Source organism: Scyliorhinus canicula, chromosome 5 (assembly GCF_902713615.1).
Source record: "Scyliorhinus canicula chromosome 5, sScyCan1.1, whole genome shotgun sequence".
In the NCBI taxonomy this organism is placed as follows: Eukaryota; Metazoa; Chordata; class Chondrichthyes; order Carcharhiniformes; family Scyliorhinidae; genus Scyliorhinus; species Scyliorhinus canicula.
In genome coordinates, this window is record NC_052150.1 from 106,411,075 (window position 1) to 106,434,840 (window position 23,766).

A 23,766-nucleotide genomic window follows, 5' to 3' on the forward strand; every position below is an offset into this window, starting at 1 on the left:
TTCAAAGCTGAATTACCTAATATAAATTGACTTGTAATATTTTACGGAGATTTAAAATAAAGTTGTTTGAAAGGAACATTTGTTTATTGATACGATACGCACCAACATTTCCAAAGACTAAAATTACTTTACAGATTACAGATTTAACAGTAATTACGTCCTGTAAAAGTTTAATTTGAAATGTTATAAGGTGAATGAAAACTGCAATGTTTTAAAAAATACTCTCTCCGTAAATTAATTATGGCACAATATATTTTGTTGGTGCATCCTGCCAGCTAATACTATAATCAAAATCTACTTAATTTTACGTGCTTCTGAAAGACATTGAAGTCACTTAAATCGGCGTTAGAAACTTTTTATCTGAGGAGTTGACATGTTTCATTACTGTTGAAGACAAATAGCAAAGAACAATCTTGTATGAATTATGCACTGTGCTGCTTGTTATGATACCCTGTGTTCCCAGCAGGGTGGGATGTGCAAGCTGATAAATCTTACCCTTACAGAAACAGTACAAGATTTAGTCAGCCTGAGGCAAGATTACCAGACACATCTGTTTCCTAATTCACAAACAACAGTATGATATCTAAAACGTCTGCCTTTCCATTCAACCATAGAGAGTCCTTCCTGTAAAATATAAACAAAACTACAGTGAACAAATGTACTTCTTCTGAACCTTCTATTCTAAAAAAGTAAAAAAAAATAACATAGGATGAACAAGTTGTCTTTCAGAATTCTGTAAGAAAGGGTAAGTTCAACAACTTGCGTTTACATAGCATGCTAAGTTAATATACCTCACAAGGTGTTTCACAGAAGTAGATTGGGCATAGAACATTAATAGATGTGGAGTTGGCACAGTGATTGAAACCATGAGAAAGGAGGTTTTGAGGACATTTTTCATTGCAGTGAATTAACAAGGGAAAGGGTACAGAGACCATCCAAGTGTTAGACTCAGACAGTTTAAGACTCTACTATCAATGGCAAAATAGGCGATGGTGTGAAGTGATGATGGACTGAGTTGAAAGAGTGACAGCTTCATGTTGGCACATCGATTTGTAGAGTTAGGATGAGGTGATGCTGTGGAAGGATATATAGCAGGTTTTTGAACTCAATAAGTCAGGAGACAGGTGCGAAGGACTGGCACTTAGTTCAAAATAGGATGTGTGTGGTAGTTTTTAGAAGAATTTGAATTTTTTTGGAGAGCGGAGTTTGTGAGGCCAGAGCATTGTGGAAGTTGAGACTTGAGGGGAGGAAGCATGGATAAAGTAGTAATTGTTGATGAAGGTGGGGGGGAAGGACAATGTTCTGGAACTAGAAATAGACTCACATGATGTTGGATAGAGTATGGGCTTTGATGTTCAACAGAGGATTATGCAGAACACTTGGCCTACATTCCATCAGTTCATGTTGAGTTAGCAGCTGAGGATGCTAGTGGATCTGAGACTCAGCTATACAGGGGACTGTACAACATGGCTCCAACCTTGCTGATATGAAGTGAGTCCTAGTGATATCCTGAATGTAATGTGGAAAGCAACAATTCTCAGGCTCAAAGGGCTTGAAACATGTAACGCCTGGCACCAGATTTTCAATACCAAAAGCCAATTTCCCAACTTGACAAATTTGCCCTCAGTTCAGTGGACCCCGTTGCATCTAACTTTCACTCTGGGGAGACAGGATTGTAATAGACTTGGGCTCACCAATCCCAGAAGTAGATCATATGCAGTCATTGGGAAGGAGGGACTTGGGGTGTCCAGTGTTGAGGTGGGCTGGTTAGAAAGGCCCGGTGTCCCTCACCCTGACCCATGGAAACTCACCCAGTATCATCAGAACAGGACTTAAACGACACATGGCGGTGAAAACAGATTTCTAAAATGTAATCAATTTCTCACTCATTAACACTTAGCACCGTAGACTGGAAGAGTCCCTTTTTCTCAGGAATCCAAGGAATGAGGAGAATTTTCCAAAACAAAAGCATGGATACAATTCTCTTTTTCAAAAATTTATTTGGTTTCTTGAAATTTCTCCCTCATGAAATTTAGTCAGGGTGATTTATTTCAACAATCACTCACAAGGAGTCCATGTTTATGTATTGCTATGACTCTTCATTTCCTCCCCCAAACATTTTTCTGCGCAGGAGTGATATTTTGTGACTTTCCACCAATGATTAACAGCTGGGTAAAAACAGGAAATTAATATTCAAACCCTGAACTGGATTCAAACAGCGTTCCAAAGGTGAACCTAGTGGCACAAAACCCTTTCCTGAAATAGAAATGTAAAAATGGAACCCTCAGTGAATTGAGTTGTTGTAGTAAATAGCTTTTATGCTTCTCCATGGCTAAGCTGTATCTGTTAATTCTCATCAAGTGACAAACCCATAAAACTGAAAGGTCCAGGCAATGTTGGAGGCTCATATGAGTCTTTTCTCATTCCACCGGCCTTGTATTTGAATGTGTCCATATCAAACCAGTTAATTGCAGGGCAGGAGAAATTGAGAAAAAAAATACACCTTTATACATGTGGACATTCATGTATATACATGGGGCTGGATTGTCCGAGCCCCCGTGCTGAAATCGCGAACGGCGTGGGAGCGGAGAATGGGTGTTTCTGTCGAAATCCAGTCCAACGCCACTTCCGCGATTCTCCGGTCCGGCGAATCGCTCGGGAGTCTCTCGCGCGTGAACTACGTTCAAGAGGCCTTAACGAAAGTCCAGAGTGAATCGCCAGAGGTTTTACGCTGGCGTGGGGACATTGGCCCATTATTGAGAATCCCGCCCTTGTTCTTTTGCAGACATTTGAACCAAATGTTAAATACTTAAAGCAGTAAGAGCTCCATGGTATTCAGTGGTCCTTGAAGTGGCTAGGATTTCACCACTGAAAACATTCTTAAATTACCTGTTCCATAAATGCAAATTATCTCTTTTTAAGTGAGCAGCTTTCAAAATCCGTGTTCTGCAACCTTTGAGTAATGTGTTATCCGACTTTTGGATGCTGGTGGAGAAACATTTGCCATAAATAGAAAGATGGGCAACTGAAGTTATTCAGGGAAGATAAACATCTTCCGAGTTCCATGTTCCTTTTTTGGGGGAAACAGAATTCATGTGCCTTGAAAATGACCGGAGGTAAACAGGCTGAACTATTTTGGCTAAATCTCAGAAATAGGAATGCCAAAGGATGGGCTGTGTCCAAGTTTGTAACAGTTTGCAATCTAAATTCAAGTCTGAATTCAGGGGCCTGTTCATTTCTTGCCTCCCAGGCTAACTGAAGGTACAGTTTGCGTAATTGTGCTGTTGCTGATTCTTCAGTTCTGTTATGAGCCTATAATTTTACTTACCACAGATTCTGCCCCACTAAAAAACATGACATGAAGATTAACACAATGCAGACAATTATTGTAATAATCAAGCTTTATATTAGGAATACCTATAGTAGTGTAGTAAAAAAAAATCATGATATGCCACTATTTCTTCACTGGGATGAAATTGAATATAGAAAATAAAAGCTTCTGTCATAAGAGAATCTCCTGAGCTCTTTAGTATTTTATGGTTCTTATCTCAAAGATTAAATATATGCAACTAAAATTATCTCAACAAAATTGTTTTATGATTCTGTCCCGTGGTGTCTCTTTCTAATCCCCACATCAAGCACAAGCGAAGACAAAACAAAATGTTGGTGTGATGTATTTATTTTAATGAAGTTATGAATGTAAGCAATGATCGCATTATGGGAAATAAATTAGCTTAAACTCTTCCTTTGAGGAATGAAAGGGATTTGAACTAGTGACAAAAGTTATGTTTAATGTCTCCCTTCAGTTCTAAGACAATTAGGCATATTTATTGTACAGCTGTACCATAGAAGACCGACACTGCAGAAGGATGCCATTCAGCCCATCGAGTCTGCACTGAACCTCTGAAAGAGCATCCAACCGAGGCCCACTTCCCCTGCCCCACCTTATCCCTGTAATCCCATAACTCCAGCTAACCTGCAAATCTTTGGACTTTGGCAGGAAACCGGAGCACCCGGAGGAACCCCAAACAGAAATGGGGAGAACGTACAAACTCCACCCAAGGCCAGAATCAAACCTGCGTCCCTGACACTGTGAGGTAGCAGTGCTAACCACCATGCCACCGTGCTGCCCCATACAATCTCTGAGAAACTGAATTTTAATATTGTACCAAAGATCCAATATTGGCATTTTATTCATTTGTTGGCCCAGATATTCTGGAATCTGAAAATTACTTTTTTTCCCTCCAAATTATTTGCCATTCATGTGCTACTTTGTAGACTTGTTCTCACTGAATATGTCTTCTGATTGGATCAGAGAAAGTCTCCTATTCAAAATGCTATGCTATAGATATTTAGGGATTATATCTGCAGATGATATCAGTTGGGGTTCGTATACAAACTCCAGTGCACCAACAATGGATGAGCTAAGGCTCTAGTGGATCTCTAGCACTGAGCACACCAGTTTGCAAGGTCAAAGGGAGGGCATCTAATTTGCATGGGGCAAGAGGATAGGGACACTTACCTTTCCACCTGTTTCCAGACACATTTAATGCTCATCATACACCAAACCTTCATTAGATGTACTGGTCTTCAGCACTATGGATCATGACAAAACTGGGGGAGATGGGGCCTTCTGTGTGGGGTATCCTGATTTCTCCACCTCCAAACGCCTGATGGCATTTTCCTTATGTTAAGTCGATGGAGCCCTTTACAAGGCAGTCTGGAGATATCCAGGGATGGCAATGGCAGAGACTTGACGCAAAGGGGATCCTGTCACCGCCTGGTGAGTTCCATGTGTGATGGGATAGCCTAGCCACAGAGCAGACTGAAACTCAGACTCGTTTTCCTCTACTGTAGCGAAAGTATCCTAAAGAATAATCCCTGTTGCCTGCAGTAATATTTTATTTTAAAGTCCACACTGAGACAAAATAAGATTAAAATGTTTCCTTCACAATTAAATACAGGTGTCAATCACAGGTTACAAAGGCACAGATGGCTGCTTTTTCCTGTAAATTGCTGTCCCCAATTTGAAGTAGGCTTTTGAGTATCTAATGGCAGAGTGATGTGTAGCAAGTGATAAAGGCCAGTCTCAAATTGCAATAAAATTGTTCCCCCAGAAAATCACCAGTCCCCCTTTAAGGTCTACTGGAACACTTGTCCCATTTAAGCAGGGTCAAGAGGGCATATCTAAGCTTTTTGTCCATTTCTTGAATTTTAGCTCCAAATGCACCACAAATAATTACTGTCACAACATTCATAGTGGTATCAGCACCTGAGCCGAGGGTACCATTTTGTGTGCTGCAATTGGACGTTTTGCTTCATCAACCTGTATATTACTTTGACGACTCTGTCAGGCATTTTGGAACTTCCTTTCCTCTTTGTGAGCAGTAAAGCTTTGATTTGGCATAGATTTTACAGTGGGAATCACTCAATTCCATTGTCATGAAGACGAGGAAAATAAGGAAATGGTAAGAGGCTAGAATGGAAACTCCAGAAGTGAGGCATCACAGATCAATGCAGGAGTTCCTTGAGGTAGTGTCATCGGGGTGGGGATGATGGAAGTTGTATGGGGTCGCAATATGGTGAATGGGGAGATTAGCGTGCAGGGTTGGCATGAGCGATTTGAGAAGGTATGAGGTTGGGTGGATGTTGAAGTGTTGAGGGGTGATATTTGTAGGGCCTCCAAAAACATCGATAGCATGAGTTGATCTGATGGAGAACTATCCTGCCTCTGTACCCATATTCCTCATGTACTCCATCGTAGCTCGCAAAATACATTATGAACTTAACCCCTGCCTGAAAATACAGAAATCCTGGGCAAAGTCACACTTCTGGGTCAGGTATGCATTTCTGATGGCAGAAAATTGTGAAGAGAGAGTTTCCCAAGCCCACAGGAAAATCCAGCCCCATGCCTGTATTTATAAAACCAGGATCCCATATGCCTTTTCAACCACTTTCTCAAACTGCCTTGCCACCTTCAGTAATTTCTGCAAATATATCAGCAAATCTCTTTTCCTGTATCCTGTTACCCATCTTTCTATAGATGCCCAGCTGTTAGGTTGCATGCAGAAACGTCATGGACTTGCTTAACAGATCTTACCAGCGAAGCTGGAAGTTCCAAATGTGAGGGCAGAATTTTGCCATTTTGAGACTAATTGCGGTAGCAGACTGCTCCGGCTGCACCTTTCCCGTTGGCTGGAATGGCGGGATCCGGCAACAGATTCTACCCTGGGAACCTCATTAATTATGCACAGGTGTGTTCCCTTCTGAGTCTTCTGCTGGGCTGGCAGCTGATTCGTCCACCCTCTATCAGCTGGTGGGTTTGAAGGTCCAGCGCCATATTTCAATACCAGTCCAGCACACTCATATCATTCTCTCCAGCCCATCTATCTTCACCAGACCTTTCAGGATGTCAGTAATCCAGAGGGAAAAGGCTAGCAACCTCAAGAAGACATCTGCTCTTCAATTCAAATACCCTCCTCTCCCCAACCCATCACCCAAAAGGAGCCAATGTTCCACTTGGATCTCTACCCACCACATCTGAATATTTCATGCATCTCCTTCCAGTAAATGATGTGGTATTCCTTTGACCCACCTTGTCTGTGAGATTTTCATGCAGCTTCCTTGTCAGGGCCCAGCTTTCGTCCCCTCAGTGTTCGCTCTGCATTCCTTTGTTCATCTTCTTCATCTGCCTCTTTGGTCCTCTGACATTCTAAGCTCTCACCCTTCCCCCCTCTTCCTTGCACAGCCTTCCTTCCACATCGCACCCTTGTTTTGTAAGTTTATTTGACCGCCCCCAGTCGAAATTCAGACCTTTGTTTCAGTGGCTGCAAGAGCAACGCGGAACAGTGCTGTCCACTTGTGTGTGGCACCAGGGGGAAGGAGACCTCAATACTCCCCAACCCCAGACACAGTACTGATTTACAATGTGGACACAGGAGGGTCCGTGGGTCCAGAAGCATGGTGCTATCCATGAAGACCAGCTTGGCATGGAGATGGAGGGCGGGAACTGGTCTGCCCCAGCAGAGTGGTGAACAGTGCATCAAGAGCAGTGCAGTATGTATGGCAGTGTCGCACTCACCCCAAAGTCTCTTGCAATTCAAGGACCACCATGTCGGCACTACTCTTTATTGATTGGACCAACATCATTTCACACTAGCATGATGTAAGATTGGGAGACCTGACGAGATGCTGGCAGCCAGCTCTTTTAATGAGATGAAAATGATTGCACATGGATTTACGCCACCAGCCAACATGAAGCTCAACCCATAATTGGGAGAATTGCAACTTGATTTTACCCTGATAAGTTTCCAACATTTCGGCTATGGCTAGATTCTCTGCTCCCTCCTATCACCAAAACCCACCGTGGGTGGGATAGGAGTATTCCGCCCTGAAATTTAAATACAATATTGAATGCACATTTGTGCCATTAACAAAACCGTCTATGCAGCGGTAAGGGAAATTGTTCAGGTGTGGGACAGGGCAGGGAAGTTGGTGGTGGCTCCGGATCTGATTAACAAGGTCTTTGAGGAATTCTATGAGAGGTTGTACAGGTGAGAGCCATCTGGGGGAGACCGGGAGATTCAGGAATTTCTAGATGGGTTGGAGTACCCGAGGTTAGGGGAGGGGGACAGGCCTCCATTAGAAGGAGCGATGGTGGAGCAGGAGATAAAAGATGTGATTGGGAGGATGCAGTCGGGGAAGATGATAAATGGGTTTCCGATGGAATACTATAAAAAAATCAAAGATAAGGTGGCACCCCTGATGGTGGGGATGTTTGAGGAGGTGATAAGGAAGGGGGTGTTGCCACAAACATTGGGGCAGGCATCGATTTCCCAGTTGCTTAAAAAAGATAAGGAGTGTGTGTCGTATAGGACCATATCACTTTTAAACGTGGACGCAAAAGTATTGGCAAAGATACTGGTGGGTAGGCTGGAGGAGTGCCTCCTGAAGGTGATAGGTGAAGATCAGACAGGGTTTGTGAGAGGGAGGCAACTTGTTTCAAACATTAGAAGGGTATTGAACGTGGTTATGGCACCGGCGGAGGGGAAGGAAACAGAGGTGGGTGTGGCATTGGACGCTGAGAAGGCGTTTGACCGGGTAGAATGGGAGTACTTGATGGCAGTTCTGGAGCGGTTTGGGATTGGACCAAGATTTGTGGACTGGGTAAAGCTACTATATAAGGAGCCGAGGGCGAGTGTCCGCACAAACAACATCAGTGCGAGATACTTTTCTCTCCACCATGGGACTAGGCAGAGATGTCCTATGTCCCCCCCTGCCGTTTGCACTCACGATTGAGCCTTTGGCCATCGCATTAAGAAGTTCGGGGGTATGGAAAGGAATAGTGCTGGGGGGGGGGGAGCCAGCCTCCACATTACTGGAGGAGGTGCTGGCGACAGGGGGACTGGAGAAGGGGGTAGTGTCGGCGGTTTACATAGCTATTTTGGAAGAGGAGAAGGCACCACTTGAAGGGATGTAAGCAAAATGGGAGGAAGAGTTGGGAGAGGATATGAAGGAGGGTTTCTGGCGTGAGGTGCTCCGGAGAGCGAACGCCTCCACCTCGTGCGCGAGGTTGGGGCTGATGCAGCTAAAGGTGGTATATCGAACACATCTCATGAGGGTAAGGTTGAACCGATTCTTTAAAGGGGTAGAAGTTGTGTGTGAATGTTGCGGGGTGGGGGGGTGGGGGGGGGGGGGTTGGCGGTTCACGCAAATCATGTTCATATGTTTTGGACCTGTCCAAAGCTGGAGGATTACTGGAAGGAGGTTTTTAGGGTAATTTATAAAGTGGTGCACGTGAAACTGGACCTGGGCTCTCGGGAGGCCATATTCGGGGTTTCAGACCAGCCAGGGTTGGAAACGTCGCGGAGACAGATGTTGTAGCCTTCGCCTCGTTGATCACCCGAAGACAGATCCTGATGAGTTAGAGAGCAACCTCTGCACCCTGTGCCCTAGCGTGGTGGGGGGACCTGTTGGAATTCTTGACTCTTGAGAAGGTTAAGTTTGAACTGAGGGGAAGGATGGAGAAGTTCTACAATTGATGGGCATTATTCATTATGCACTTTCAAGAACTGGGGCGGGATTCTCCGACCCCCCGGGGGGGTCGCAGAATCGCCCGGGGCTGGCGTCAATCCCGCCCCCGCCGTGTCCCGAATTCTCCACCCTCCGAGATTCGGCAGGGGCGGGAATCACGCCGCGCCGGTCGGCGGGTCCCCCGCGCCGATTCTCTGGCACGCGATGGGCCGAAGCCCCACCGCAGACAGGCCTTTCCTGCCAGTGTGGATTAAACCACCTACCTGACTGGCGGGATTGGCGGCGCGGGCGGGCTCCGGGGTCCTGGGGTGAGGGGCCGCGGGGCGATCTGACCCCGGGGGGTGCCCCCACGGGACGGGCAGGCCTGTGCCATGGGGGCACTCTTTTTCTTCCGCCTCCGCCATTGCCTTCACCATGGCGGAGGCGGAAGAGACCCCCTCCCCTGCGTATACGCCGGTATGACGTCAGCAGCCGCTGACGCTCCGGCGCATGCGCGGACTTACGCCAGCCGGCGAAGTCCTTTCGGCCCCGGCTGGCGTGGCGCCACAGACCGTTCATGCCAGCCGGCAGAGTGGAAACCACTCCGGCACGGGCCTAGCCCCTCAATGTGAGGGCTTGGCCCCTAAAGGTGCAGAGAAGTCGGCGCATGCGCCGGAGCGTCAGCGGCTGCTGATGTCATACCAGCGCATGCGCAGGGGAGGGGGTCTCTTCCGCCTCCGCCATGGTGAAGAAAAAGAGTGCCCCCACGGCACAGGCCCGCCCGCCGATCGGTGGGCCCTGATCGCGGGCCAGGCCACCGTGAGGGGGCCCGACGCCGGAGTGGTTCACGGCACTCTGACACGCCGGGGCCCCCCGCCCCACCGGGTAGGGAGAATCCCGGCCCTGGATAACATCGAACATTAGTTGGGGGGTGTGATTGGGAGGGTTGGGGGGAGGGGGACTGTATGTGTTAATGGTGACTATGGGTGATTCCTGATTCCTTTTTGTCATTTGTTTATGTGAACATGCGGGCTAATGTTTGGGATTTGGTGGGAGAATGGGATTGTTGTTATTGATATGGGGATTGACCTATCGTTACAGTTTATTGTTTATTGTTGGTGGGTGTAAATTATGGAGAAAATGTGAAAAAGGAGAATAAAAATATATATTTTTAAAAAACTGTCTCTGAAACAGCATGGGATTAAGTCTTAATCAGCTGAAAGGGACTCAGAACTTTCAATTCTACTTTGGTGAATCATTACCAATACCAGAATTAATTTTTGTTGTCCTTCACTATCAGGTGATTTACTAAAAATGGGAAAAGAGTGGATATCTCAACTTCGATCCCTTTCATTTGTCCAGAACATTTCTTGAGCAGATGCAACCACAGCCATGGACATGGAGACCAATTCATTCACTCTGCAGCTCTGATCTAAATTTTGAATGATGCCTCACATTGAGAGGATTCCCCTTGGCTTGAAACAGTTCAATCTTCTTTCTAGGACCTCCTTTAGATCAACAGTCAGAAGGTTAAGGGTGGAATTCTCCCTCCTGGGATTAAGTTGCTTGGCAGCGGCGGGAGTGTGGAGTGCTCTCCACTGCAGAGACTGGCAGGAAAATATGCTAAATCATCCGGCCCTGACCTCATCAATCGTGCAACCAGGTGATTTGCACCATATTCCATGGTGTCGTAGGCTTGATGGCACAAAGCCAGCCATCCTATTCAGCTGCCATATTGAAAAAATGCCCAACATTACTAACCCACTCTTCAAGAAAGAAGGTGGACCACCTGAAAATGAAGATGGATCTCCAGGAGCACCCTGAGGCTGGACGATGGGCCTCCTCAATTACATTCAATCGGGAAGGTCCACCTGTCGATGCTCGTACCAACCACTGCTGAGGTGTTCTGTGGTCCAGAGTTGTTGACGGTGTCCACCCTGAACTCTGGAGGTAGCCCCAGGCATAACTCAGGGGAGCCCCAGCATTGCACAGAATGGTCCTTCGTACCGGTGTGGTTTCCTGCTGGCACAGCGGAGAATCGGGAGTGGGTGACCAACCTTCATCTGCATCCCATTAGCAGGATGCAAAACATTTCATACCATCCTCCAGTGGCTTTCACTCACCGCCATGGCACGCACCAGCAAAACATCTTTCAAAAAATGGTCTCCCTCTGTCACTGGCGGATTGGGTGCAGGCGGTTAAAATGAATGTGTTGCCGCGATTTCTGTTTATTTTTCAATGCTTACCGATTTTCCTGCCAAAGTCTTTTTTCAGGGAGATTGAGGGAAGGATTACCTCATTTATATGGGGAGGGAAGGTGGCCAGAGTGAGGAAGGTGCTGCTACAGAGGGGAAGGCAGGCCGGGTGTTTGGGTCTCCCGAACCTGATGTACTACTACTGGGCGGCGAATGATGAGAAGGTACGGAGCTGGGTCAGAGGGGTTGATTCCCAGTGGGTCAGAATGGAGGAGAGTTCGTGCAGGGGGTTGGGGCTGAAAGCACTAGCAACAGCCCTACTCCCGATAGCTCCGGGGAAATACTCAGGGAGTCCGGTAGTAATAGCTTCATTGAAAATCTGGAGGCAGTTTCGCCAACACTTCGGGTTGGGGTCAGGATCGAGGGAAATGCCAATCCGGGAGAACCACAGATTTGAGCCAGGGAGGTTGGACGGAAGCTTTCGGAAATGGGAAGAGAAGGGGATTAAGACTCTAAAAATTTGTTTCTTCGGGGTCGATTTGCATGATTGAGGGAGTTGGAAGCGAAGTATGGGCTGGAGAAGAGAGAAGTGTTGAGGTATATGCAGGTTTGGGTCTTTGCCAGGAAGGAGATACAGAGCTTCCCGGAGGAACCGGCCTCCACGTTGTTGGAGGAGGTGCTGACGGCAAGGGGACTGGAGAAGGGGACAGTGTCAGCGGTATACGGAGCTATGTTGGAAAAGGATAAGGCGTTGTTGGGGGGGGGGGGGGGGGGGGCGCGCTAATCACATTCATATGTTTTGGTCCTGTCCAAAGCTTGGGGAGTACTGGAAGGAGGTGTTTAGGGTAATTTCCAAGGTGGTGCATGTGAAGCTGGACCCGGGTCTCCGGGAGGCCACATTCGAGGTGTCGGACCAGCCAGGGTTGGAAACGGGTGCGGAGGCAGATATCATAGCCTTCGCCTCGTTGATTGCCCGAAGGTGGATCCTGCTGGGATGGAGAGCGGCCTCTCCACCCTATGCCCTGGCGTGGCGGGGGGACCTGTTGGAATACTTGACCCTTGAGAAGGTTAAGTTCGAACTGAGGGGAAGCTCGGAGGGGTTCTACAAGTCATGGGAACTATTTATTATGCACTTTCAAGAACTGGATAATTTCGAACATTAGTTGGGGGGGATGGGTGGGTGGGTTGGCAGCGGAGGGGGGCTGTGTATGTTAAAGATGGCTATGGGTAATTCCTGATTCCTTTTTTTCTTTGTCATTTGTTTATGTTAACATGCGGGCTGATGTCTGGGCATGGTGGGAGGATGGGATCGTTGTTACTGTTATGGGGTTTGAGATATTTGTTGTTGGTCATTGATTGTTGTTGGGTGTAAATACGGGAGAAAAATTGTGAAAAAGGAGAATAAAAATATATTTTTTTTAAATTCCTGTTGGCATCAGACCAATTTTTGTGCCTAGTGCCAAATTCTCCTCCCCACCCACCATTGGACCTGTCGGCAGGGGCATGGGAGAATCCTGCCCTAACTGATGAATTTAGAAATAGTAGGAATCGCATTTTTTTTTAAACTACTTTTGACGTCTATCTTTCTGATGTGTCAAACCAGAGAGTTAAATGTTCTTGGTTTAGTTTTCAGATGCTGACCGTCTTCCATCTCATTTTATTGTCCTCTGAAATCTTCCATTTTTTAGTGTTTGAAATGCCAATTTAATTTGGAAACCAAAATGATTAGCAATAATCACTGAGGGGTCTGCACATATTGGACAGGATTCTCCGCGAACCGGCGGAGGGGGGGGGGGGGGGGGGTCGGAGAATCCCGCCCATTGTATCCCAGTTAGAGAGGGTATTTTCTTTTGGTGACATGTACCCCGTGACAGTTTAGAGTTAAACTCGGTGGAATGTTTCACAAATTACTACTTTTGTAGTCTGTAAAGACTTTCACTGAGGGTTGCTGAGTAACATGAATGGAAATATGGACATTCTTCTTCTAGGCAGTCATCAGAGGACAAAACTGTAAAGAATTCTGTAAAGACTGTTTAGATTCTTTTTGGAGCACTGCCTCAAGGCTTTCAGCAAAAGTGGCCCAAATGAAAGCAGTTTTAGTTTTATTTATCCTTAAAGCCACGGTTAATAACTGTTCACTTTTCACTCTCTGGGGTGATTTTAGTCTCCTTTGTGCTCCTGTTTGGCTGAGAATGGGGTTATTGGCTTTTCCTCGATCTTCCCAATGAATGTATGTAGAACAGGCCTGATTTCCTTATAAGGGTGGGTGGAGAAGAGCGGGGTAACGGGAAGGAGTATGAAAAAGCTCTGGGCCAGAACTCTCATCTAAAACAACTAAGACCTTCCCAAATATATTCAAATTGGGGCTTTACAATGTAATTACGTTCCAAATGGTACCAAAGCCATTTTCTGATCTGGGGTGGCATTCTCCCCTACCCGGCGTGACGGAGGGTGCCGGAGTAGGGGAGTGGCGCCAACCAATCAGGGGTCACGCCTCCCCAAAGGTGGGGAATTCTCCGCACCGGAGCGGTTTGCACCAGAAGACTGGCGCAAACACCCGTCGCCGCCGGCAGCGGGGCTGGCCGAAAGGCTTTCGCCGGTCGGCGCATGCGCCGGCAGTGACATCAGCGGCATGCGTGATGTGGTGTTCCCTTCCGCTTCTGCCATGGCGGAGGCCGTGGCGGTCGCGGAGGAACATAGTGCACCCAGGGCACTGGCCCGGCCCCTGATCGGGGGGCCCCGATCGCGGGCCAGGCCACCGTGGGGACACCCCTCGGGGTCCAATCGCCCCCCGCCCCCACCAGGACCCCGGGGGCCTGTTCGCGCCGCTGAGCCCGCCGTTCCAGAGGTGGTTTAAACCTCAGCGGCGGGAGAGGCCTCCCAGCGGCAGGACCTTGGCCCATCCGGGCCGGAGAATTGCCGCAGGGGCCTCTCCGATCGGTGGAGCGAGATTCCTGCCCCCGCCACTTCCCGGGTGGCGGAGAATCTCTGCCACGGCGGGGGCGGGATTTTACGCGCCCCCAGGCGATTCTTCGACCCTGCTGGGGGTCGGAGAAATTCGCCCCTGTTTTCTGTTTAGGCTTGTGTGGAGCATGTGCGGGTGGCACGGTGGCACAGTGGGGAGCACTGCTGTCTCACTGCACTATGGACCTGGGTTCAATTCCGTCCTTGGGTGACTATTTGTGTGGAGTTTGCACGTTTTCCCCGTGCCTGCATGGGTTTCCTCCAAATCATCTGGTTTCCTGTCACCTAGAGGAGTGGGCCTAGGTAGGGGGTTCTTTTGGAATGCCGGTACAGACTGGATGGGCCGAAGAGCCTCTTCTCCACTGTAGGAATTCCAGGATTCAATGAAATAGTGGCATAAATTTGTTGTGCCAAATGGCTTGTTTATGTGCTGCGTATTCTATGATTAATGTCACTTCCTCCTGCGTGCACAAACCATGGGAATTACATGGGCGCAATGGCCTGACGCCGGCGTCAAAAACAGAGTGGACCACTCCAGCGTCAGGCTGACTGGAGGTAGCGGAATTCTCTGCACTTCCGGGGGCTAGGCTGGCACTGGAGGGGTTGGCGCTGCACCAGCCGACGCCGAAGGGTCTGTGCAGAACTACCGGCGTGGTTCCGCGCATGCGCAGACCTTCTGGCGCATGTGCAGTGGGGTGTCTACTCCGCGCCGGCCATGGCACAGGCCCGCCTGCAGATCGGTGAGCCTCGATCGCGTTCCAAGCCACCATGGGTGTCCCCCTGGAGTCGGATCCCCCCCCCCCCCCCCCCCCCCCCCGAAGACCACACTAGCCAATTTACATGCCAGGTCCTGCCATGTGGGACCATGTCCAATCCACGCCAGCGGGCTGGCCAAAAACGCTTGGCCTATCAGGGCCCTGAGAATTGGCAGGTGGGCCTTTGCCAACCGCCCCTGACCGGCATGGCGTGATCCCCATCCCTGCCCGAAAACCGGCACCGGAGAATACGGAAGCCGGCGACGGAGCGGCGGGGCGGGATTCACGCCACCCCCCCACCCCGGGATTCTCCAACCTGACGGGGAGTCGGAGAATCCCGCCCACAAATTCTGACGTGGCCATTTCAAACATTATTCAAAGTGGATATTTTTCTGGTCATGCCTTGTGTGCTTTTTGACTTATAGTTTTAAAGCACACTTGAATGAAAAAGCTCTGAACTGTAAAGGACCTTTCTTTGCATTTGGCACGTGATGGCAATATCAAGGATTGCGACTCTGGAAGGTGGGGGAGGAGAACCATGGAAGGAGCCAGAGGCAGTGGATTTTAGGGCTGCAGTGACCTTGACTTGCAGCAGACATTGCTGAGATTGCTGCAACAGTTGGCTGCAGGTCGTTTTGTAGGATGTGATGTAACTCTGCCACTGTCTGCCTGGATATTGAAGCACTGTTGTGCACTGCAGGAAGTGTGGCAATCAGTTTCTTCCCATTTGATCTCCCTTCAGCTGCAAGGCTCCATGCCCAGAATAGAGTATAAATGTAAGGATTCCTCTATTGAAGTGGGCCACTGCTGTACCTGCGCACTTTCTCCCTGTGCCTGCGTGGGTTTCCTCCGGGTGCTCCGGTTTCCACCCACAGTCCAAAGATGCGCAGGTTAGATGGTTTTATGGCAGGGGTGGGCAAACTACGGCCCGCGGGCCGCATGCGGCCCGCCAAAGGTATTTCTGCGGCCCACCAAGTCATTAAAAAAAAAAAAAAAAAAAAATTTTTCTAAAATAAAATTATTTTTATTTTTTTTAATTTTTTTTTAAAGGTTAATGGGTGGGGGGGCTGTTGGATTACTTACTGGCATAGGGTGGATACGTTGACTTGAGTAGGGTGATCATTGCTTGGCACAACGTCGAGGGCCGAAGGGCCTGTTCTGTGCTATACTGTTCTATGTTCTATATGAGGCGCCCAGAATCATAACCGGGTGAAGTAATTATTTTACTTAATATACTATGCGGCCCTTTGTGAATTGTGAATTTCTGAATGCGGCCCTTGCACGGAAAAGTTTACCCACCCCTGTTTTATGGGGTTACGGTGATAGGGCGGGGCAGTGGGCCTTGGTAGAGTGCGCTTTCAGAGGTTTGGAGCAGTCTCGATGGGCCAAATAGCCTGCTTCTGCACTGCAGGAATTCTGTGGTTCTATGGTTAGCTATTGACCCTGCAAATTCTGTGGATGTTGTTACTACACCCTCAGGGGCCAAGCACTATGTTGTTTTCGATCCCCCTGCTACACCATGGCATATGAACACTCCTGGTAATTTAAGGGGTGGAGCCTCTCCCTTGTGTGTGAGGAGATTCACAGTATATAAATCCCAGCCTGGGCGCAGGTCAGGGAGGGTGACCCTTTGGGGTGAGGAGTTGTAGTGCTTGTTGTTACTGTATATAGTGTAAATAAACCTTGGACAGGATTTTCCGATCTCCGATGCTGAAATCGCGTTTGGGAATCAGCCAGAGAATCCCAGTTTGCACCGAAATCGGGGACGGCGCTGCTTTCACGATGCGCCGTCCCCTCCAAAGTGTCGTACTCCTAAAGTATGCCACACACCCTACGGATGGCCTCAGGACTTGAGGCCCTCCCCCCGATGCTAGCCCCCGACAGGCCGAGATCCAGACGGCGAGATCCAGACGGTCTCTCATGCTATTTTTTGTTAGGAACTCAGCGTGGCGGCTGTGGACTCAGTCCAGCGCTGCCACAGTCAGAGGAGAGCTGATCCGCGGGCAGGGGGACTTTGGCAGGGGCTGAGAGCACTGTTGGGGGGGGTAGGGGTCCGGTGGTCGTGAGCCTGGCCAAAGGGGGGCCACTATTTGGCAGGCCAGGTCCACTCGCAGCCGGCGCCATGTTGCACGGCCCTGCCGCTCCAGGCTTCCACTGTGCACATCCGTGGCCATGGACCCCGCAATTCTCCGGCCATATTGCCAGCTAGAGCCAGGTGCTCTATGTTGCCTGCCTGCTAGCCCCACACCAAACAGAGGATCAGTGGCCGTTTTGTGCCAATTTTCTGGTCGTAAAATGCCACCGTTCCCACGCCGGCATCTGGACAAAGCCTGAAAATCGGAGAATCGAGCCCCTTGTTCTTATCCACGCCACCGACTGTTCCATGAAGTCACTTCCTTCGGCTACTGCAGATACCACCCAATCTTTTCAGCTCATCAATAATTAAGGGATGTACTTTCACCTTTGTGTGTCACTGATAGAGCTTTGCGAGACAAGTGCATGGATGAAATATGGACGAATGTGATGCACGATCAATTGCACAAAGACGAGAGTCGAATACAACTGAGGCTTTATTACACTTGGATGTGTGGCCTCCTGCAGCAGCTGGCGAAATGGGTGCTGTACGGGGAGCACACATATTTATACTCTGCCTACTGGGCGGAGCCAGCAGGCAGGGACTACCCCCGTACCTGTAATACAGGGCCTTACCATACATACCCTAATATATACAGCAGTGGTTACTACCACAGAATGTTCATTACAAAGCTCTGCACTAAGAGATGCAAATCTTCGCTAATGTTTCAAATTTGACAATTTCACCTCGAATTCCCATCTTCAGGAATTGGTGTTACCATTGTTTCTAATAATCAAAATTGATTCTACTTTGTGCATTTCACTCAGCCAACCCTGATTCAAAATAAGCAAAGCACATCACAATTGATTTTGAAACTCTAAGTAAGTTCTTTATCAGTTAACATTGATCAATTTTGTTACAAGAACCTTGGGCGGGATTTTATGATCACCCTCCGACGACTGGAGAATCAGCACCAATAGCGGCGGCACAGTCAGCGCGGCGCAGACGGGGACCACTCAGCGCAGCCTCCCCCGGTGATTCTCCGTTGGAGGACCTCTACGGTGGCCTGACCGGCGATCGGGGCCTACCGATCAACGGGCGGGCTTATCCCGATGGGGGCCAATGTTTCTCCGGGCCTGGCCCCTGTAGGTCTCCGCCATGTTGTGTAGGGGCCATAGCCGAGACAGCAACGCACGTGCATGCGCGAACTTGCGCCAGCCGTGGCGCACATGATCAGACCCATGCCGCCTGTGCTGATGCCAGTATCGGCAGCTGGAGCAGCATGAGGCTCTCCAGTGCCGTGTTGGCCCCCTGTGCAGCGCAGAATCACTGCTCCTGGGGGCCAGATGACGCCGTCGTAAAGGTGGTTAAGTTGGGGGGGGGGGGGGTTGTTGGGTTACTGGTATAGGGTGGATACATGGGTTTGAGTAGGGTGATCATTGCTCGGCACAACATCGAGGGCCGAAGGGACCTGTTCTGTGCTGTACTGTTCTATGTTCTATGTTCCGGGTTTACGACGGCGTCACTCTTAGCCCCAGGATCGGAGAATCCTGCCCTTAGTTTTGTCCATTTGTGCGATTTGATGGAATAGTCACTAATTCTCCCTTGGTCACAGCAGACCATGGGCGACATTCTCCCCTACCCGGCGTGACGGAGGGTGCCGGCGTAGGAGAGTAGCGCCAACCACTCAGGGGTTGGGCCTCCCCAAAGGTGGGGAATTTTCCCCACCTTTGGGGGCCAGCCCCGCGCCGGAGCGGTTTGCACCAGAAGACTGGCGCAAAAAACCGGCGCCACCGGCAGCGGGGCTGGCCGAAAGGCTTTCGCCGGTCCGCGCATGCGCCAGCAGTGACGTCAGCGGCAGCTGGCCGCTGACGTCACTGCCACCGCATGCGCTAATTGGGGTTCTCTTCCGCTTCCGCCATGGCGGAGGCCGTGGCGGCCGCGGAGGAAATAGTGCAGCCAGGGCACTGGCCCGGAGTCTGAGCGGGGGGCCCCGATCGCGGGACAGGCCACCGTGGGGGCACCCCCCCGGGGTTCGATCGCCCCCGCCCCCCCCAGGACCCCGGGGGCCTGCTCGCACCGCTGATCCCGCCGTTCCAGAGGTGGTTTAAACCTCAGCGGCGGGAGAGGCCTCCCAGCGGCAGGACTTTGGCCCATCCGGGCCGGAGAATCACCGCAGGGGCCTCTCCGATTGGAGTGGCGAGATTCCCGCCACCGCCACTTCCCGGGTGGCGGAGAATCTCTGCCACGGCGGGGGCAGGATTTTAGGCGGCCCCAGGCGATTCTCCGACCCTGCTGGGGGTCGGAGAATTTCGCCCCATTTGAGAAAGTTTCTATTTCAATGAGAACATCTCAAGCAGAGTCTTGGAGTAGCCACGTTCCAAATTTCTGTGGTACATTTCAGGGTAACTCTTTCCAGTTTAATTTTATTAACTTGAAAAAAATTGAATCAAAATGAAAAGTAAATAATTTGGAGCACCAGATGGAACAAGTACAGCAGAACATCACTAATTTGAACCGGTTGGAAATGAGCACAGTTCTGACTAGCAATTTGTTCTGACTAGCGATTCATCACTCAAGATTTGATGTATGGATACTGATTACTGTGTCAAAGATGAAGGATAGCTTGAGTAACCATTTAAGTTTTAAATCCAGAAGGAGAATTGGCATTTAAGCGCAGGATCACAAATTTTAACTTGAGAGCATGATTGGTGGATCAGCAAGAAAAATACTCCAGCTCACAAATAGACTCCTAGCACGGGATTCTCTGTTCCCCCAGTTGCATGTTCTCGGCATCACGCCGTTCAGTGATGGCGGGATTCTCTACTCTACTCCCACTTTTTGTCAATGGTATTTCCCATTGCAGGCACCTCATGCCACCAGCAAACCTGTGAACGGGGATGCATTGCTGGCAGGAAAAGAGAATCCCAACAGCCGGAGAATTCTGGCCCCAGTGTTTGTTGTTCATTGCTAAAAGATAATGCCTAAATCTGTGGACTAGGGTTCATAATTCGAAAGACATTTTATAAATAAAAGCTGACAAAAGACTTGTTTTTTGCCCTGGAGCAACAGGAAGTGTCCATTACACTAATGAGAAATGCTCTTTTCAAAGATTTGGATTAAGTATCGATTGATGTTGCCTGTATTGCAATTACATTGCTATATTCCCAATTGAAGCATTAAGCTATAGAACATTGAACATACAGTGCAGAAGGAGGCCATTCAGCCCATCGAGTCTGCACCGACCCACTTAAGCCCTCACTTCCACCCTATCCCCATAACCCAATAACTCCTCCTAACCTTTTTGGACACTTAAGGGCAATTTATCATGGCGCACCCGGAGAAAACACACGCAGACACGGGGAGAATGTGCAGATTCCTCAGAGACAATGACCCAGCGTGGAATCGAACCTGGGACCCTGGCGCTGTGAAGCCACAGTGCTAGCCACTTGTGTTACCATGCTGCGTAGGGTGGAATTTTCCAATTTTTATTTCAAAATGCCACCACGGGTGGGAAAAGCGGAGTGTGGCTCGCCAGTTACGCTGACTGCTTTTTCCACTATCATCATGTTGGAGGAACTCACCCCACCCGCAACTTAGGATTTTAAAAAATCAGGACACCTTTTTTAATGGACACCCCACCCCCTCACCTCCACAGATCTGCAACTGCATACCCCCCCGAGAAACTCCCCATCACGGAACCCTCCCCCATGGAACTCCCCGGCATTGCACCCTAGCACTGCACACAGCAGTGGGTGTGTAGTGCTAGGGTACTACCTAGGCATGACCCTCTTCCCCCCCTGGGGGCTGTACTGCCTGTGCACCTACAGCATGTTCGGTCTGCCAGGTGCACATCAAGGGGGACCTGTTGTGATTCAGGGCAGCGTGCCCTCACATCAATATGAATGGACAGTCTAATGTGGGGGGGGCTTGATATGAATATTCAATGAATTGTAAATGGGGATCCCAACTTTTAAATTGGAAACCCTTCTAGGTCATCAGCAGGGGCAGAATAATTGAGCGGGGAATTCCCACTGGCATAAAAGACACTTTGAGTTTCCAACTCAAAGCTTTCATTACAAATAACTCCATTTTTCATAATAAAGGTGTTAGCCAAGTAACAATGGCTGAAATTGCAAGCACTTGAAATCTCTTTATCTTGTATAAATGAGCATTGTGCAATTGACAGCATAGATCTGAGATGTCAATCAAACAATATTTTCCTGCGGATCTGGGTATTCAATGCTCTAATAAATGTCTGGTCTCTGAGCCAAGAGTTCATAATGAGGCTTGAGGGCATACCTTTTTAGGGGTGTTAAGGGGCCAGATGGTTTGGGGAGAGAGGCATAGGTTGCATAGATGAGGCATGGGGAGTATAATGAGGTGTGAGGGCTGAGGCCTTTTCTAATTTTATAACAACTGGGACAAAGTCCCAAAACACCTCGGCAGGCCTTTTAATCAGCCTGCCTCCACAACTGGCATCCTCAATAGCTGCCACTGGACCTCTTCCTGGGTTAGTTGTCCCGACTGCAGCCCATCTCGACCCCCTCTCCCTGTTTAAAAATTGCATCCTTCCTGACACTTCCTCCCGAAGCAAATGGTCCAGGTTGGAATTTTCTCGACTCCCGCTATATGCCTTGAGGATGAAAATCTAGCCCTAAGTATAGAGACTGCTAATTGATTTAAATTACCATTCCAATTGGGTAAATTCTGTCGAAAAATAAAAATATACCTTAAGTGATAAATGTCTCAGTGCATCGGGGGTTGGAAAAGTTTTTCGGTGAGCAGGTAACTAAATGATAAAGGGGCAAGCTGTTTAAAACAAAAATCCATTACAAGGACAAATTGGATTTAGGAGGTTTCTGTTGAAAGCGATTGAATACAACAGCAGAGACAGAAAGACAGAAACAATTAGGCTGCAACTGGAGCCTGGTGTGCAGTTTTGTGCTTCTCACTGCAGGAGGAATTTTAGAGCCCTGGAGATATTTGCTAAAATGAGGAGGCTGAGTTACAAGACGAGGCTAATTCTGTGAAATCAAGATGATTGAACGGGATCGGGTAGTGGTCTTCAAAATGCTAGAAGGAATAATTGAGGTGAAGGCAGATTATTTCCATTGTTGTGTAAATTGAAGGTGAAAGATTATAACTTGAAGGGCAATAATTTTATCAAAGGAAAGATTGAGAAAAAATGCTTCATGCAAAGATTTATTGAAATGGGGAATGTTCTGCTACAGGTAATGATTGATGGCAAATTGATTCCCAGAATTAAGAATGTACTGACTAATTAATTAATGAAGAAAGATTTAAACGAGTATGGGGAGAAGGCAGGAAAATGGGAATAGTTTGGGGAAATAGCAGGACAGCAGAATTGTGTAAAATCAGCCCTGTGGGATTTAAATTAATCGAAGGCAAGAAGCATCGAGTGGTGTTCCACCTGAGTGAGAATTTCTCCGTTTCTACAGTGGTATATCATTCAGTGGAAACAGATGTAGAAAATTGTGAACCTGTAATTTGAAAGGAACCATTCCTTTGAAAATGGCTTCTCACAAACTAAATCAATATTTTGTTTAGGTTAAATTTTTTCCGAGATGTTCCAGACTTCAGAATTCTGGCTTGCGGTGGAGATGGAACAGTAGGATGGATCCTAGATTGCATAGGTAAGGTTTTTAGTCACCTAATGGTCCTCACAAATATACCCGAAACAAAGGATGAGTGTTAGAAACCTGGAATAAAACAGAAAATCCCCAAGTTAATGACAAGTCAGTCAGTAATTGAAAGAGAAAAATGCCACACGATTGGATCGAGGTTCCAGCATGTTTTTTTTTATTGGCCTAACGGCTGTGCATATCGGCTGCACGGTGGCACAGTGGTTAGCACTTCTGCCTCAGAGTGCCAGGGACCCATGATCAATTCTGATCGGGTGACTGTCTGTGTGGTGATTGCACATTCGTCCCGGGTCTGCGTGGGTTTCCTCTGGGCGCTCCAGTTTCCTCTCACAGTCCAAAGATGTGCAGGTTAGGTAGATTGGCTATGCTAAATTGCCCCTAGGTGGGGTTACGAGAATAGGGTGGGGGATTGGGATCAGATGGGGTGTTCTTTCAAAGGATTAGTGCAGACTCGATGGGTCAAATTGCCTCCTTCCGGATTATCCGGATTCAATGAAGGAGTTTTACTGATTCAAATAAAGAGATTAAGCAGTTTATTTAATCAGGCAAACAAGTGGGTTCTCACAGAATTGCTCTCATGGCCAATATTTTTTTTCATTAATGTTTTAATGTATATAATTTCTAATTCCATTCCCCCATCCCCAACATCTTATACGTGTTTCACATTGCAATTGGTATCTCACATTATTGACACATTTGTAGTTTTCATTCTGTGTGTTTTCTTTGCACCTTATTCAAGCATGTGAGTTTCTAAGAAACGGAAATAAATTACGTGGTTCAACACGGTTGAAGGATGTTCCACCAAAAGAAAATGCATTCTTATTGCGCTTTCATAGTGCTATGCTATAAATATTAAACAATACTGTTCCAGGTTGTCTTGGTGATGATGCAAGTAAAACATCAAAACAAACAAATAAGACATCGCTAACACAGTCGTAATCCACTCAGCCGCAAGTAAGGCAGCCAAGCTTTATTCAGAACCCCAATACTGAAAGAGCCAGATGCTCCACAACAGAAAAAGCTTATGAATGTAACTATGTGTTTTAGGGAGTTCATGCATAAACAACTGTACCTTTTGTAGAATTGATGTATTCTTTTAA

At 48.1% G+C, this 23,766-nt stretch overlaps 1 protein-coding gene across 1 annotated transcript in view; it reads left to right on the top strand.

Annotated features, from left to right (window-relative positions):
• Positions 1–23,766, top strand: part of dgkb (diacylglycerol kinase, beta) — a 1,237,676-nt gene that overhangs the window by 533,283 nt on the left and 680,627 nt on the right. Inside the window, 1 exon segment of the mRNA XM_038797484.1 lies at positions 22,572–22,657. Coding sequence (XP_038653412.1) covers positions 22,572–22,657 — 86 coding nt within the window.